Below are 17,104 nucleotides of genomic sequence, written 5' to 3'. Positions count from 1 at the left end.
TGAGCGTGGGCCACCAGCGCCTTTTGCCAAACAAAACAAGAAAAATGCAGTTTATCAGCAAAACAAGGCGCGGTACCAAAAACAGATGAGTTATGATCCTGACCGTCCAGGGGCAGGGCCGGAAGAACAAGGTTCTGACACGAATCGGATAAAATCTAGAAGAAAACCCGTCCAGGTGTGTGCCGGTTTCCTACGGGGCTCGGCTCCCAGCGAGGAGAGCCAAGCGCCAGGCTCCGTGCTACTCCGGGAACCGTGGTTCCGGCCCTTCCGGCGTCCTCGGCGGGAGGCTCCCTCATTTTCCATCCGAAGTTGGCGGGCTGGGCGGGGCTTGGACGCTGTCCCAGACTCCCGAGGCCTGCGGGCTCTCGGACGTACGCTGGCGCGGAGAGCAAGCGCAACCACGGCGGCGACGTGCGCACGCGCACGCCCGGTCCTCCAACTCCCATCTCCCCGCTCCGCCCGGAACGCGGGCTCCTCCCACTACGCAGTCGCCACCACCGTCGGTGGGGCGGGGCTAATGCGGTCTTCGCGAAGAGTGACGGAATGGGGCACCAATCGCAGCGCTGCTCCGCCTTACGGCTGGGTTTGAAATTCTGCCGGGCCCAACGGCTCGCGGAGTAGTTTCCAAGCCGCCCGGGAGGTTGTCGGCTCTGGCTGTTTCTGCCGTATTCGGTCCCGTGTGGCGGAGTCCGGGTTGGGACTCGGCTTCGTGGAGCGCCCGCCATGAGGAGAAGGTGCGGGGCGGTGGGGAGCGACACCAGTTGAGGAAAGAGGCGCGGTGCGAGGTTCGAGAAGCCTCCCGGGGTCCGGGCCTCAGCGTCAGCCCGCGAAGGGAGGAGAGGGGCGGCCGCCGGTGAGGCGGTGGACGGGGACGGGGAGGACGCTGAGTGCAGGAGCGAGGCCGGGGACGGGGACGCGGCGGGGGCTGAGCGCTGGGGCGAGGCCGAGGACCGGGCGAGGCCGCGGAGGGCTGGGCGCAGGTGGCGGGGACGCGGCGGGGGCTGAGCGCCGGGGCGAGGCCGCGGAGGGCTGGGCGCGGGTGGCGGGGACGCGGCGGAGCCTGCGCGCGGGGCTGAACGCGGGACGAGGTTGGGACGACCGGCGCTTCCCGGGGCGGGCGCAGCTGCGGGGACGCGACGGGGCTGGGCGGGTGTTCCCGGAGGAGGGCGCCGGTGCGGCGGCGGGGCCTCCCCTCCTGGGCGGAGCCTTTTAGGCCACGGCGGTAACAGGTTCTGGGGTGAAAGCTGGCCGGTTGAGTCCGGGCCCTGCTGGGGAGTGTCGGGTGTGGACCCTGCCGGACGCGGCGCTTTATGAATAGCGCGTCGGACTCTTCGAGGCGTTGTAGGGTTGTGGGTTGGTTACTAATTCCGATCTGGTTTTGTTTTGGTGGTGGTGTTGGAACTCGGGCCTCTGGTTGGTGACATTGGGGCCACGCCTCCGGCCGGCTTTTCCAAATGTCTATCTTGGGGGAATGGGAATGGGATACAAGTTATTAGTACCCCTGCAAAAAAGCAAATGAAGTATACGGTTATGGATTAAAGTGGTCACTATTTTGGTTTGTTGTTATTGTGAAGGTGATGTACAGAGAGGTTACAGTTATATAAGCCAGGTAATGAGTAACATTTCCTTTTAGACAATGTCACCCCTTCCCTATCGCTCTCCCAGTTTTTCCCTCCTGTCCCCACACACAAGTTGTGTAGTTTATTTTCAACATAGTGTCCACCGAGTAACACTGCTGCATTTGTTTACGCATTGTCCCTCCCATTTTTGTGCCACGCCTTCCCCTCCCAAAGATAAGACAACAAAACAGCAACTAGTGCTGCATATTTTCAAATGACAGCTTTAAAATACAATCCACACACCACATAATTCATATACAAGAGCTGTACAATGATTTTTATTTTATTTTTTGGTGTGAGTCCTGGGACTTTAACTCAAGGCCAGGGCACTGTTCCCAAGAGTCTTTTTCTCAAGGCTCGTGCTTGCTCCGTCACTTGAGCCTTAGCACAAGCACTTCCAGCTTTTTCTAAATATAGTTTAATAGAGATGGAGACTCATGGATTTTCCTGCCTCAGCTGGCTTGGAACCACTGTTCTTGAATCTCAGCCTCCTGAGTAGCTAGGATTATCTCAGAGCCTCTGGCACCTGTCTGGATTTGAACTTCCTATCAACAGAATTGCACTGATGCACCCTTGCTTGTCTGGCCTCTGTTGCTCATTCAAATGTGTTTTTCCTCTCATTCCCTATATAACGTTAGTTTCTCTTAATTTTTTTGTTGGATTTGAGGTATAATTTCTATACAATAAAGACAATTTATTTATTTATTTATTTTTATTATTATTTTTTTTTTTTTTTGCCAGTCCTGGGCCTTGGACTCAGGGCCTGAGCACCGTCCCTGGCTTTCTTTTTGCTCAAGGCTAGCACTCTGCCACTTGAGCCACAGTGCCCCTTCTGGCTGTTTTCTGTATACGTGGTGCTGGGGAATCGAACCTAGGGCTTCATGTATGGGAGGCAAGCACTCTTGCCACTAGGCCATATCCCCAGCCCCAAGACAATTTATTTTACATGTTTGTTTAGAATTCCCTAAGGGGGGAATCATATAGCAATAGTACATGTGTTTCACTTTTTTGTGTGTGTGTGCACCAGTCCTGGGGCTTGAACTCAGGGCCTGAGCACTGCCCCTGGCTTCTTTATGCTCAAGGCTAGCACTCTGCCACCTGAGCCACAGTGTCACTTCTGGCCTTTTCTATATATGTGGTGCTGAGGAGTTGAACCCAGGACTTCATGTTTACAAGGCAAGCACTCTACCTCTAGGCCATATACCCAGCACCGTGTTTCACTTCTTTCATTTTACGTGGTTCAGGATAATGTTGAGCATTTTAATTTTCATTTTGTATTATTCCATTGTAGGAAGGTGGTGTTGATCCACCAAAATCAGACACCTAGACTCTAACTTCCATGCTATTCTGAGAAGTTAGTGCTCTGGTGACCACGCCTGTGGCTTTGAACATATGTGTGCATTTCCTCAGGTTCATACATAGAGGTTGAACTGTTGGGTATGGTTAGCAGATACTGCCAACAGGTGTTGAGATGATTGTACTAGTTTATACACTGTATGAGCACTTGATGCTGTCTTTAATTTAGCCATTCTCACGGTTACTCATTGTAATTTAAGGATAAGAGCAAAAGCTGGGTTCTGGTGGTTTACACCTGTAATCCTAGCTACTCAGGAGACTGAGATTTTAGGATTGAGGTTCCAAGCCAACTTGGGCAGGAAAGTCTGACACTCTTATCACCAATTAACTACCAGAAACACTGAAGTGAGGTGTGACTCAAGTGGTAGAGCACCAGCTTCTCTCTCTCTCTCTCTCTCTCTCTCTCCCTCCCCCTCTCCCTCTCCAGTTCTGGGGCTTGGACTCAGGGCCTGAGCACTGTCTCTGGCTTCCTTTATGCTCAAGGCTAGCACTCTACCACTTGAGCCACAGTGCCACTTCCCACTTTTTCTGTTTATGTGGTGCTGAGGAATTGAACCCAGGCAAGCACTCTACCACTAAGCCACATTTCCAGTCCCTATGTATATCTTTTAAGTCTAGCTTTCACATATGAGTAAAAACATACAACATTTTGTTTGTTGTACTTGGCTTGTCTCACCTGATAAGTTGCCAACTTTTTGTGGATATTCTTACCAGTAAAGGCTTTTTGTATGCCTCTTGTGTGTGTGTGTGTGAGTGTGCGTGCATACACGCACATGGGAATGCATGCACTGGTCCTAGGGCTTGAACTCAAGGGTCAAGGTGCTGTCTCTAAGTTTTTGTGCTCAAAACTAGTGTTCAGCCACTTGAGCCAAATCTCCACCTAATGGTTTTTGGTGGTTAACTCAATGTAAGAGTCCCATGGACAAAAAACCCCAGGCTGGCTGGGAATTTTGATCGCCAAAGATCAGCCTCCTTAGTAGTTAGGATTACAGGTGCGAGTCACTGGTGCTTGTCAATCTAGCTATTTTTCAAGAAGCTTTATAAACTTTTTTTTTTTTTTTTTTTGCATAGGCTGCCCTTGAACTTTTTTTTTTTTTTTTTGGCCGGTCCTGGGGCTTGGACTCAGGGCCTGAGAAGGGTCCCTGGCTTCTTTTCGCTCAAAGCTAATACTCTACCACTTGAACCACAGCGCCACTTCCAGCTTTTTCTGTTTATGTGATGCTGAGGAATGGAACCCAGAGCTTCATGCATGCAAGGCAAGCACTCTACTGCTAAGCCACATTCCGAGCCCCTTGCCCTTGAACTTTGAACCTCTCTTCAGTCTTGGAAGTACATAGGATTACAGGGGTGTCACCAGCAAGTAGCTGAGCTTTTTGTTGTTTTGCTTTGATTTTTATTTATTTGCCAGTCCTGGGGCTTGAACTCAGGGCCTGGGTACTGTCCCTGAGCTCTTTGATCAAGGCTACCACTGTGCTACTTGAGTAACAGTGTCACTTCAGTTTTTTCTATTTATGTGGTACTGAGGAATGGAACCCAGGACTTCACGCATGCTAGGCAAGTACACTACCACTAAGCCACATTCTCAGCCCAGCTGTTTTTTTTGTTTTTTGTTTTTGCCAGTCCTGTGCCTTGGACTCAGGGCCTGAGCACTGTCCCTGGCTTCTCTTTGCTCAAGGCTAGCACTCTGCCACTTGAGCCACAGCACCACCTCTGGCCGTTTTCTACATATGTGGTGCTGGGGAATCGAACCCAGGGCTTCAAGTATACGAAGCAAGCACTCTTGCCACTAGGCCATATTCCCAGCCCCCCAGCTGTTTTTTTTGGCCAGTTCTGGAGCTTGGACTCAGGGCCTGACACTGACTGTCCCTGGTCTTTGTGCTCAAAGCTAGCACTCTGCCACTTGAGCCACAGCGCTGCTTCTGGCCGATTTCTATATATGTGGTGCTGAGGAATCGAACCCAGGGTTTCATGTATACGAGGCAAGCACTCTTGTCACTAGGCCATATTCCCAGCGCTTTAGCCCAGTTGTTTTGATTTTTAAATAAAAGCATTTATAATTCTATATTGCCATACATAGATTCATTGGTCCAGATCCTTAGTGTATTCAGAAGATTCAATTTCTATGAATGAATGTGATAATTGAATTTTTCTAGTACAGCAATTTGGGTAGAGGGGAGAGAGAACAAAAGTGAGTAAAGCCAGATTTTTTTTTTCCTTTTGCACATAGGGTCTTGATATATAACCTAAGCAGGCCTCAAACTCAAATCTTCTTGTCGTAGTATTTTAAATGCTGGGATTATTGGTGGGGGGGCCACCATCTCCAGCTTGGATCCTTGTTTTCAATTTTACTTTTTCTTTAAGAACATTGAGAAATTTAGGGGCTGGGGATATGACCTAGTGGCAAGAGTGCTTGCCTCGTATACATGAGGCCCTGGGTTCAGTTCCCCAGCACCACATATACAGAAAACGGCCAGAAGTGGCACTGTGGCTCAAGTGGCAGAGTGCTAGCCTTGAGCAAAAAGAAGTCAGGGACAGTGCTCAGGCCCTGAGTCCAAGCCCCAGAACTGGCCAAAAAAAAAAAAAGCAATTTAGTTCTTGGAAATACTGCTTTTTTAGTCTTGAAGAGACAGTAACTGATCTAACAGGCAAAAAGAAAGGTATTTCTTTTGTTTTTCTGTTTCAGTGAGGTGCTGGCAGAGGAATCCATAGTTTGTCTCCAGAAAGCCCTGATAGACCTTCGGGAAATATGGGAACTAATTGGGATTCCAGAAGACCAGCGCTTACAAAGAACTGAGGTGGTAAAGAAACACATCAAGGTGAGTTGAGTGCTATTGGTGTCCTTGCCTTGAGACAGAAGTAGAGATCTTAGTGTCTTACCTGAGAGCAGACATTTGGTCAGCTGTACTCAGATAGCATAGGCTCTTCCTGGTTTTATTTTTAAGTACTTTTAGAAATTTTGAAATGACCAGGGTTTTGGTGTTGAGGTCTCAAACTTTTATGAACTGTTTTCTCTTTTATAGGATCTCCTGGATAGGATGATTGCTGAAGAGGAGAGCCTGAAAGAGAGGCTTATCAAAAGTATATCTGTTTGTCAGAAAGAGCTGACCACCCTGTGCAATGAGTTACATGTAGAGCCTTTTCAGGTGCGTCACAACCCAGAGCAGAGGTCTCAGAAAATCCAGCATGGATTTAGGAAGTATCGTTTAGGGACTGCAGATGGAAGGCTTCCCTGTAGGGATGGTGCTAGCATGGGAAATGGCGAAGACAAGCTGTCTGGCTAATCAGTTCCAAGCCAAGCTATAATCCCAGCTACTCAGGAGGCTGAGATCTGAGGACCACAGTTTGAAGCCAGCCTAGGCAGGAAGTCTTCTAACAGAGGTATGATATTTTACACAGGAGGAAGGAGAAGTGACTATCTTGCAGCTAGAAAAAGACTTGCGCACTCAGGTGGAATTGATGAGGAAGCAGAAGAAGGACAGAAAACAGGAACTGAAGCTACTTCAAGAACAAGACCAAGAGCTATGTGAGATTCTTTGCATGCCCCCCTATGACATCGATAGCACTCTGGTTCCCAGTATAGAAGATCTGAACCAGCTGAGGAAACACGTGGCAATTCTGCGAGAAACAAAGGTATACTTGTAGCCCATACCTCCACCTCCACCTGGCCTTCCTCTAGGCACCTTGTAAAACCTTTGTTTTATAGGACTCTAGACATGAGGAGTTTGTCAACATAAAGAGACAAATCATCCTGTGTATGGAAGAATTGGAACACACTCCAGATACCAGCTTCGAGAGAGATGTGGTATGTGAAGATGAGGATGCTTTCTGTTTGTCTTTGGAGAATATCGCAACCCTACAGAAACTACTTCAGCAGGTAATGTTCTCTCAAGATACATATGATCTGGGATCTTACCAGTATGCAGAGGTCTGGGAAAAAATGGCTCTGTGTGTGTGTGCACGTGCGTGTGTGCGCGTTCCTGCATGTGTGCACGTGCTAGTATTGGAGCTTAAGCTCGGGGCATGGGTACTTTTCTGCTCAAGGCTGGTACTCTGCCATGTGAGCCACACTTCCACTCTGGCTTCTTGCTGATTAGTTGGAGATGACTGTTTTGGCTTTGTCTATCCTGATTTGTATGCCCAGGCTGGCTTCAAATCATGATGCTCAGATCTCAGCTTGTATTACAGGAACCCAGCTTCACACATGGGTTTTTCCTAGTTAACTGGAGATGGGGGCCTTTGGATTTGTCCGCCTTTTTGGTTAGCTTTGAAACACGATCTTTAGATCTTAGCCTTTCAAGTAGCTAGGATTACAGGTGTGAGCCACAACTACCCAGCCAACACTTTTTCTTTTTTCTTTAAAGTGGTACTGTGTATTACCTGACTTAATGTAATTGTAATACCTCTGTATATCACCTTTATAGTAAAAATAAGACAAAAATAAAGTGGTGCTATCAGGGCTGAACTTGGCCTTACACTTGCTTGACAGATACTCTACCACTTGAGCCATTCTTCCAGTCCTGCTTTTAGCTGATTATTTTGGAGATGGAGGCTAGGAAACTTTTTTGCCTAGGCTACCCTTGATCAAGATCCTGCAGATCTCAGCCTCTTGAGTAGCAGGATTATAGGCATGAGCCTTTAGTGCCTGACTAGCTTTTCTTTAGTTTTAAATGAAGGTCCAATGCAAGTTAAGATAGTAAAGATAAACATAGTCTTGATTTTTAATCATTTTTTTGGTGATGGAGATTAAACTTGAATCTTGAACCTGAGTACCACCTTGCTATATCCATAGCGTGGCTCAAGTTGTAGAACACCTGCCTAGCAGAGCACATGCCCTTGAGTTCAATCATCAACATCAGTACTGCCAAAACAAAATTCTTAATTTGTATATGGATAAGAACTGTTAATTTTAATATGAAGTTGAAATTTTAAATGAAATATTAGCCATTTGAATTAGCCTAGTGAAAGGAAAAAAAAAAGTTTGAATCTCAATGACAGCCTTACAAGTTGTGTTCAGAGGCACCACAACATGCCTTTAGAACTGTGTAAAAGTGAGCAGTGCAGTGGTGCACATCTATAATCCTAGCACTTGAGAGATGAGGCAGGAGGTCTTGAGTTTGATGCCAGCCTAGGTACATAGACCCTTTCTCAAAAAAAAAAGACTGGTGCCAGTATGTCATGCATGGAACCATAGGTACTCAGGAGGCCAAGAGACTCTTTATCTCTTATTAGCCACCAAAAAAACAGAAGTAGAGCTGTGGCTCAAGTGGTAGAGCACCAGCCTTGAGTGAAAAAGCTAAGGGATAGATCCTGAGTCCCAGCCCCAGTACTGGTACATGGGGAAAATAAAAAATGGACAGGTGAAAATACTTTTTCTCCATGAGGGTCTAAACATTTCTTTGAGGAAGCCAGAAGGCCAGTCTTTTCTGTGTGGCTGTTTTTAGGCAACATCTTTTTTTGCTACAGCTGGAAATGCGCAAGTCACAGAACGAAGCATTGTGTGAGGGGCTCCGTGCACAAATCCATGAGCTATGGGACAGGCTACAAATACCTGAGGAAGAGAGAGAAACCATGGCTACACTTATGACTGGTTCAAAGGCCAAGGTCAGGAAAGCGGTAAGAAATGCTGTGGGTACTGTGTAACCTCTTTCTTCTGCAAGATGTCCTTACCACCTTCTCCTTGGGCCAGCAAAGGATGGCAAGTAGCCTGCTTGTTTTTAATCTTCTTAGATTTCTTCCTTTTATATGTCATTGTTTATTGTTGATTTTCTTCTGTGGCTTTGTGTTGTAAATTTTTTTTTTTTGCCAGTACCCTGCCACTTGAGCCACAATGCCACTTTGTTTTTTGTTTTTGTGGCACTGAGGAATCGAACCCAGGGCTTCATGCATGCTAAGCAAGCACTCTAATACTAAGTCACATTCCAAATGCCACTTTTTTTTGCTGGTCCTGGGGCTTGAACTCAGGACCCAGACTCTGTCCCTGAGCCCCTTTGTGCCCAAGACTAGTGCTCTACCACTTGAGCCACAGCCCCACTTGTGTGTTGTAATTTTATTGAATAAAAGAAACTTTTATAGATCTGTGTGAAAATAAAATATGCTGACCACCATTAATTCTTTTTTTTTTTTCAGCTGCAATTAGAAGTGGATCGGTTAGAAGAATTAAAATTGCAAAACCTGAAGAAAGTGATTGAGGCGATTCGAGTAGAAGTGGCTCAGTACTGGGACCAGTGTTTTTATAGCCCAGAGCAGAGACAGGCTTTTGCCCCATACTATGCTGGTGAGTCTTCATGGCCTGCTCACTGGACTTTTGTAATAAGCCCAGAATAGACCTAGCTAACTTCCCGAAATCTTTCACTTAGCCTTGCGCTGGTGGCTCACGCTTGCAATCCTAGCTACTCAGGAAACTGCTCTGAGGATCTCAATAGGAAGCTAGCCCAGATAGGAAAGTCCTTGAGACTCAGCTCCAGTTAAATACCAAAAAGCCAGAAATAGAGCTGTTGCTCAAAGTGGTATAGTGCTAGCCTTGAGCACAAAAGTTCAGAGACAGTGCCCAGGCCCTGAGTTCAAGTCCTACAACTGACAAAACCTCTCAAACTTCATTTCATAAGAACACTGAGGACATTTTGAGGGTTTTTTAATTTTCCAGTGCTGGGTTTGAAATCAGGGCCTTAAGCTTCCTAGGCAGTCTACCATCTAAGCCATGCTTCCCTTTTGTAGTAGCTTAACCTGGAGGCATATAGCAGGTAAGTAAATACATGTCTGAGCCTATAATTGAGCCCAAAGAAATCTAACTCATAAAGCCCTTGGAATTCCAAGTCACTGAGCTGAACTCAACAATGCAACTGGCCTAACAATTCAGATTTAGACAGTTTCCATGACCTGACCCATCTTTCTGTTTAGGCAAGACAGAAAAGAAGAATATGAAAGAAACCTATGGCAAATTAGAAGATGACAGATTTTAGAGAATAATCCTTTCAATCCTCCCAGCTGATTGAGACAAGCTTCGCTTTTATTCTGTGTTGTTTTTTGTGGTGATGGGGTTAGAAAGCAGGACAGCACACAGGCTAGGCAAGCACTCTACTATCAAGCTACTCCTGGATTTTAAACTACTGGGTCTGTTTGTTGCAGATAATTTTACAGAAAACCTGCTCCAGCAACATGATGCTGAGGTTGTGCGGTTAAAAAACTACTATGAAGCTCACAAGGAACTCTTTGAAGGTGTTCATAAGTGGGAAGAGAGCTGGAGGCTTTTCTTAGAGTTTGAGGTACTGCCCTAATTTCTGTTTTCCCCAAAGCGAAATGAAGCATTGATAAAGCATACCCTGATCCCAGTTGAGGCAGGAAAATTGTGAGTTCTAGGCTAACTTAGACCACACAGCAAGACCTTGTCTCAAAAGAACACTTGCACTAGTGGCTTGTGCCTGTAATCCTAGACTCAGGAGGCTGAGATCTGAGGATCACTGTTCAAAGCCAGGCCAGGCAGTAGTGAACAGACAACAAAAAAGCCAGAAGTAGAGCTTGTTACTCAAGTGGTAGAGTGCCACCCTTAATTAAAAAAAAAAAAAGATAAAATAAAGGTCCTGAGTTCAAGTCCCAGTACTGGCACACAAAAAAGAATCAGTCCAGTTTCCTTTGTTCTTTACCAGGCTTCTGGTATCTTGAAGGGAAATAATTATTTTACATCTGATTTCCAAATCAAAAATTATTCTAACTTTTTGCCCTTGTTTTTTAGGTGACCAAGAGAGGGCACCATGCTAAACCTACCCTTCCCAAACATGTGTCATAGAGTAGTGTCCTAACCAAGGAAAGCAGTCGTGCAGCCAGTGAGTTACTTTGTAGATTGAAAGGAACTCAGGGTCTTGTGCACCAGTGAGTGCCCACCACTGGGAGGTGCCTCCGGGACAGTGTTGCTTATTGCTGAGAAGAGACAGGACTGCAGAACCCAGTCATGTTGACATTGTGTTCTGTTCCATGAGAAAAAGGAAAACCTAGCAGAAGTAACCAGTCCATCTAGTCTGGGTTTTATTCAAATAAGAATGTATTTTCAGTCAGTCAGGTCTGGTGGCTCACACTTGTAGTCCTAGCGACTCAGGAGCCTGAGATCTGCCAGCTCAGGCAGGAAAGTCCTTAAGACTCATACCTTCAATTAACCAACAACAAAAACAGAAATGGAGCTGTGCTCAAGAGGTGGAGCATTAGCCATGACCAAAAAGCTCAGGGACAGCACACAGCCTTGGGCTCAAGCCCCAGGACTGGCACAATAAATGAATGAATCTCGTATTTTTCAGAGAAAAGCTTCAGATCCAAGCCGATTTACAAATCGAGGTGGAAATCTTTTAAAAGAAGAAAAACAGCGAGCCAAGCTCCAGAAAACACTCCCTAAGGTAACATTGTTGTAATGTGGGGTTTTTTTTTGTGGTGTTGAAGATCAAACCCAGCTTTCTACGGTGGCAAATGTTTCACCACTGAGCTCCATCCTCAGACCTGTGGGCCTGTTTCTGTGTACCCTTTACCCGGAGACTGCCCTCTACGCTGGGTTTAAGTAGGATAGCAGCTGTGGTATAACCACCTCAATTCCCTGCATACTCATTTGCTAGGGCTATCATAATCAAGCAATGCAGACTGGTGGGCTGCACAGAGGAGACGTCAATTTTTTCTCCATTCTGGAAGTCTGAATCTGTGTCACTGGCAGGGTGGTGTCTTGTGTCTGTCATAGGTAGCCTGTCTTCACTCTAGCCATGTCTCTCCATCACCTCCAGTCAGTAGGATTAAGATCCATTATACCACCTCATTTCATGAAACCTTTTCAAAGAACCTTTCTCTAGACATTCTTAGGTCTGGGGGCTATGAATGTTGGACACAAAGGCAGCCTGTAACACAAGGCTCACTTATAATTCCCTTCATTACTGGTTTTACCCCCCAGTCCTGAGACTTGGACTTAGGGCCTGAGCATTGTCCCTGGCTTCCTTTTGCTCAAAGCTAGCATTCTACCACTTGAGCCACAGTGCCACTTCTGGCTTTTTGTTTTTTCATTACTGGTTTTTAATAATAGCCTTTATTGATTTGTGTCAGGTACTATTTCATGGTGTTTTTTGTTTTATTTTTTGCCAGTCCTGGGCCTTCAACTCAGGGCCTGAGCACTGTCCTTTCTTTTTGCTCAAGGCTAGCACTCTGCCACTTGAGCCACAGTGCCACTTCCAGCTGTTTTCTATATATGTGGTGCTGGGAAATCGAACCCAGGGCTTTATGTATACAAGGCAAGCACTCTTGCCACTAGGCTGTATTCCCAGCCCCTTGTTGATTTTGTTTGTTTTTTTGCCAGTCCTGGGGCTTGAACTCAGGGCCTGAGCACTGTCCCTGGCTTCTTTTTGCTCAAGGCTAGCACTCTGCCACTTGAGCCACAGTGCCACTTCTGGCCTTTTCTATATATGTGGTGCTGAGGAATCGAACCCAGGGCTTCATGTATACAAGGCAAGCACTCTACCAGTAGGCCATATTCCCAGCCCCTTTCATAGTGTTTTGATTTATTCATATAATTGTCAAACTTTGCGTATACAAACAAAAAGAAAAAGCTGATTTGAGCCAGACTTTGCACAACACACCTATCATCCCAGCATTCAGGAGCCTAGGCAAGAGGAATGAATTTGAGGCTAGCCTGGGCAGTAAGATTTTTTTTTTTTTTTTTTTGCCAGTCCTGGGCCTTGGACTCAGGGCCTGAGCACTGTTCCTGGCTTCTTTTTGCTCAAGGCTAGCACTCTGCCACTTGAGCCACAGCGCCACTTCTGGCCGTTTTCTGTATATGTGGTGCTGGGGAATCGAACCAAGGGCTTCATGTATACGAGGCAAGCACTCTTGCCACTAGGCCATATCCCCAGCCCCAGTAAGATTTTTGTCTCAAAAGAACAGTGTCCTTATTTAGACTCTGAGGTCTTGGGTTTTTCCTTCTCAGTGTGTTGGGAAGGAACCATCTTGGCTCTTGATTGCTCACTTCTGACCCCCATCCACGTGGGGCCAGTGCTCTGAAGTTGAGCCAACAGATTCATTCTTCAGGGTAACCATTTCATTTGGTCATCGCACCAAAGTTGAATTAACGTATCATTGTTTCTGGTCTCAGCTGGAAGAGGAATTGAAGGCCCAGATTGAAACATGGGAACGGGAGCACTCAAAGTCGTTTGTAGTGAATGGGAAGAACTTCATGGACTATGTGGCAGAGCAGTGGGAGACACATCAGCTGGAGAAGGAGCGAGCCAAGCAGGAGCGGGTAAGTGAGGGAGGACTGTTAGGGGCCCCATTGCTGCCCCAGGCCACAAGATGTCTTCTGGGGACTCATCATGGCTGCTTCTGACTTTCACACAGCAACTAAAGAATAAGAAACAGACGGAAACAGAGATGCTCTATGGCAGTGCTCCCCGTACACCCAAGCGGCGAGGACTCACTCCCAACACGCCCGGCAAAGTGCGCAAGGTATGATGTCCTCGTGTTCCCTTAGGGGTTCCTAAGGCCCTGCATGGTCCTCCCTTGTTCCCTGTCCTGCTGAGTCATTTCAGGCTGAGGAAGGGCTTATACCCTAGCTCTAATGTGTGCCAGTTTAAGTTTTTGTGTTAAATGCAGTTAGGTAGGGACCATTAGTTACCAACATTTTATGATGAAGAGCCCTTCAGAAGTTTCTGGGTTCTGTGAAGTATTTTCACCTGTTTCCTCCTACAAAGTTGATAGGGATTCTTTGTAGCTCTGGATTCCCTTGTCAGCTCTGTTAACAGCTTTCCTGTTCATCACTTCTGGATGCATCTAACTTGAAAATAATCCAAAATAAAATATAAAACTTGGGGCTGGGTGTGATTCAAGTGGTAAAGCACTGCCTGTATTGAGTGCCTTATCTCCAGTATCTAGACCCCACTTGGGGTCTAGGAGCCCTGACTCAGTAGCAACATCCTCCTGCGTAGCTTCAGTACACCAGTAGGGGCCTCAGCACATGCAGGAACAGGCTAAAGCCGAGCCCACCTGCTACCCCACTGGTTTCTCAGTCATGGATCTTTGCATCTCCTTAGCTGAACACTACCACCATGTCCAACGCTACAGCCAATAGCAGCCTTCGGCCCATCTTTGGGAGTACAGTGTACCGCTCTCCGATGTCTCGACTTCCTCCTTCTGGCAGCAAGGTTGGTACATGGTAGAAGGAAATGCCCATGTTTACCCAGAGGCCCTGCTTACTTACTCAGACTCATTTCTGGATCTCTGGATTTGAGAGGCTGAGTTGGCAGATACAAGCCCCAAGCCTCACTGGTGCCAAGAAAGCTGAGCATCTTGCATGGGCTGACTCCCACATAGCGACAGTCGTCATTACAGCCACATACTGAAGAGGAGGCAGAGTGGCTCTGCTAAGCCTAAGAGCTCATCCTCAGGGACAATGTGCATCAGTCGCTGACTGGGGGTTTTTGTGCACTTAGTGTAAGGTGATTTATTCTGTCCGTCCTTTCTTTACAGCCAGTCCTTTCTTCTACCTGTTCCGGAAAGAAAACACCTCGTGCTGGCAGGCATGGGGCCAACAAGGAGAATGTGGAGCTCAATGGCAGCTTCCTGAGCGGTGCGTATCCTGACTCGGCCCCCATGCAGCGCAACTTCAGCGTTAATTCTGTTGCCAGCACCTATTCTGAGTTTGCGGTAATTCACTTTTCTAAACTACCAGTCTCTGGGGAGCACACAGTTGGGGCACAGCGGGCATATTCCCAAGGACCCCCAGGCTGTTCAGTCAGTACAGGCAACTTGAAAGCTGGCCATTCCTGTCGTGCCTTGATCATGTGAGGAGATGGGTGGCTTAAAGGGGGCTATAGGAAGAAGTGGACTATAAATCAGGATCGTTCTGCTTAAGCTACATCATTCCCTGGCTGCAGGGGAGACCATAGATCACTGCCCTGGTGCTTGCTTGGTGGAGTTCTTGGTAATCCCTGCATGTCCCATGTCCCTTTTCCAAACTGATCTGTCATCTACCTTCACTCCCATCTGGGCACAAGCACACTAACTACAGAAGCTCTTTATACAAAAGAGGTGACAGTTCTTACTATGGACATCAAAGATGAGTGTCTTGCTCCCATATACTGTTGGCTAACATGGTGCAGATCAGTAAGAAAACTTGAATCGAGGCTGGGAATGTGGCCTAGTGATAAAGTGCTTGTCTAAGCAAGCATGGAGCCCTGGGTTCAATTCCTCAGTACCACATAGCAGAAAAAGCTAGACGTAGAGCTGTGGCTCAATTGGTAGTATGCTAGCCTTGATCAAAAGAGGCTCAGGGACAGTGCCCAGGCCCCAAGTTCAAGACCCAGGACTGGCAAAACAAAACAAAAACACCTTGAATTGCATTCTTAGCCCCACCTAGTGTCAGGCAATATTTAAGTGCCCTCTCCAATTGTGATTATCAAAGACCTAGAATGTGCTGACAATAGAAGCCCAGGGAAGGCCCCAGCTGTGTGCTGCTTGTCATGAGGCTCTTGGCCTGCCTGCTGCTTATTTCCTGGACTACTTTCCTAATCCTTCAGGGCTGTGGCACTCACTAACTCTGTCTGCTGAGGCTGTCTCCACTCACCCCCAGCTCAGCTCTAACACAGTGGCTAAAGCATGCATGAGGCACCAGGTCAAAGCAGGGCCTCCACTCCTGGTCTACAGCATTTGCCTTTTCCTCAGCAGGGCTTTCTCCCTCAGTGGCTTACCAGGGAGAGGGGAGCTGCCCTCACTCCCCCTCCATGGAGGGGGAAGAGGCACTGCACAGGGTAGGGAAGAGGCAGGTCACTGGAAGAGGGGACAGCTGGAGCCCACTTCCTTCACTTGCTTACAGCTTGAAAGTGCTACCTCTGGGTAGTCCTGGCTCTCACCTGCTGTTGGTCACTGTGGATGGTCCTCACACTAACTCTGCTCGTAACCTATCATTCTCAGTGTCATTCCTACTTTTCTCCTCTATACCCTCCGGCAGGAGATCAAAGCACCAGCAGGTCTTAAGGCCCTCAGCCCCAGGGATTGGTAAATAAATGGTCTGGCTCATGGGTTTATCAAGGGCTCAGATTAAGCTTCACAAGTATCATGGTAGCTCTGAAGAGAGGGATTTTCTGGTGGGGAGTTTAAGAGCACACACCGGCTGTGGAAAGGGACTGGAGCATGTGTGTGCACACATTGTCTGTAACGAGCAGAATGTGATGAGCCTCACCTCCTGTTCCCAACCCCCCACTTATTCTTGGGGCTCCCCACACCTACAAGGGAGGGGTGCGTGGGGGAAGGCTAGTGCTGCTGCTGAGGTTACTTGCTTCTCAACAGCGGGAACTTTCAAAAGCCTCCAAATCTGATGCTACTTCTCGAGTCCTCAATTCAACCAACATCCAGTCCTGAGAAGTGCTGCCCAGATGGCCAGCTCTGGATTCTTCCTGTTCCCAGACTGGTGATGAACGTGTGAAACCGGAGCAGTTTTAAGGACGCGAATGAGGGGTCCAAAGACTAGCTTTGTACTCAAGAATCCCGTAAAACTTGGTTTGTCAGGAAGTACAAATTTAGCGTCTGGGACTTGATTTCTTTCTCTGTCCCATAATGCTACTTACTGGAGCATGATCAAGAGCTTACGTTAGTTACTGTTGTAGGAAGACGAAGTAATTCTGGTTGGCTTGTATAATTAGTAATTACCATGCCTGTTGTATAATTTGCAACTTATTTGACTAATTTTGTCGCGACTGGTAGCTTTGCTGTCACCGCACAGACAGCTCCACAGTCTTGACTGGGAGGGAGTGCCACATTTGTGCACAGTTGATTCAGTGCACCCTTTCCATCTAGTAGTCAGCAGCTTTGCACACACTACCACTAGGGAGCTGGTTCTACACTTGCACCCAGGGCGGACTCCTCCCTGGCTGATCCTCCCAAAGCACTATTTATTCCTGCCCTGCCTGCACTACTGCTGTCAGTACACTAAGTGTTTCTTGAAAGCTTACCTGTGCTGACTTGGTCCATAGTGTCAGCATCTCTAGTTAGAGGTGTACGATCCTGTTTTAATAGATATATATACATGTATTATATATATATATATACATGTGTTAAATTAAAATGTGTATAGTTACCTTTCAAAAAATACATTGTGATGGTGTCACTTTTCCTCAGAT

The 17,104-nt window shown here is 47.1% G+C and overlaps 1 protein-coding gene across 2 annotated transcripts; it reads left to right on the top strand.

Annotated features, from left to right (window-relative positions):
• Positions 1 to 614: 614 nt before the first annotated feature.
• On the top strand, positions 615 to 17,073 carry Prc1 (protein regulator of cytokinesis 1). Of its 2 annotated transcripts, none has more exons than XM_048330008.1 (14): positions 615 to 734; positions 5,659 to 5,791; positions 5,996 to 6,118; positions 6,372 to 6,605; positions 6,679 to 6,849; positions 8,439 to 8,588; positions 9,102 to 9,249; positions 10,101 to 10,237; positions 11,261 to 11,356; positions 13,087 to 13,233; positions 13,329 to 13,436; positions 14,021 to 14,131; positions 14,457 to 14,556; positions 16,275 to 17,073. In XM_048330008.1, the coding sequence occupies exons 1-14, from the start codon at positions 724 to 726 to the stop codon at positions 16,301 to 16,303; spliced, it is 1,698 nt and encodes a 565-aa protein (XP_048185965.1). In that variant the 5' UTR covers positions 615 to 723; the 3' UTR covers positions 16,304 to 17,073. The 2 variants fall into 2 exon arrangements, with proteins under 2 accessions (XP_048185965.1, XP_048185964.1); XM_048330007.1 differs by having other exon boundaries at positions 14,457 to 14,633.
• The last annotated feature ends 31 nt before the right edge of the window (positions 17,074 to 17,104 follow it).

The sequence above is a fragment of the Perognathus longimembris genome, chromosome 20, assembly GCF_023159225.1.
Source record: "Perognathus longimembris pacificus isolate PPM17 chromosome 20, ASM2315922v1, whole genome shotgun sequence".
Taxonomy (NCBI): Eukaryota; Metazoa; Chordata; class Mammalia; order Rodentia; family Heteromyidae; genus Perognathus; species Perognathus longimembris.
This window is presented reverse-complemented; position numbering and strand designations above follow the sequence as displayed.

Bases quoted from the DNA above. Each gene is read 5' to 3' on its own strand.
- Prc1 (XM_048330007.1), top strand. The intron at 6,119-6,371 runs GTGCGTCACAAC...TATTTTACACAG, and splicing joins TACATGTAGAGCCTTTTCAG to GAGGAAGGAGAAGTGACTAT. The intron at 9,250-10,100 runs GTGAGTCTTCAT...TGTTTGTTGCAG, and splicing joins TTTTGCCCCATACTATGCTG to ATAATTTTACAGAAAACCTG.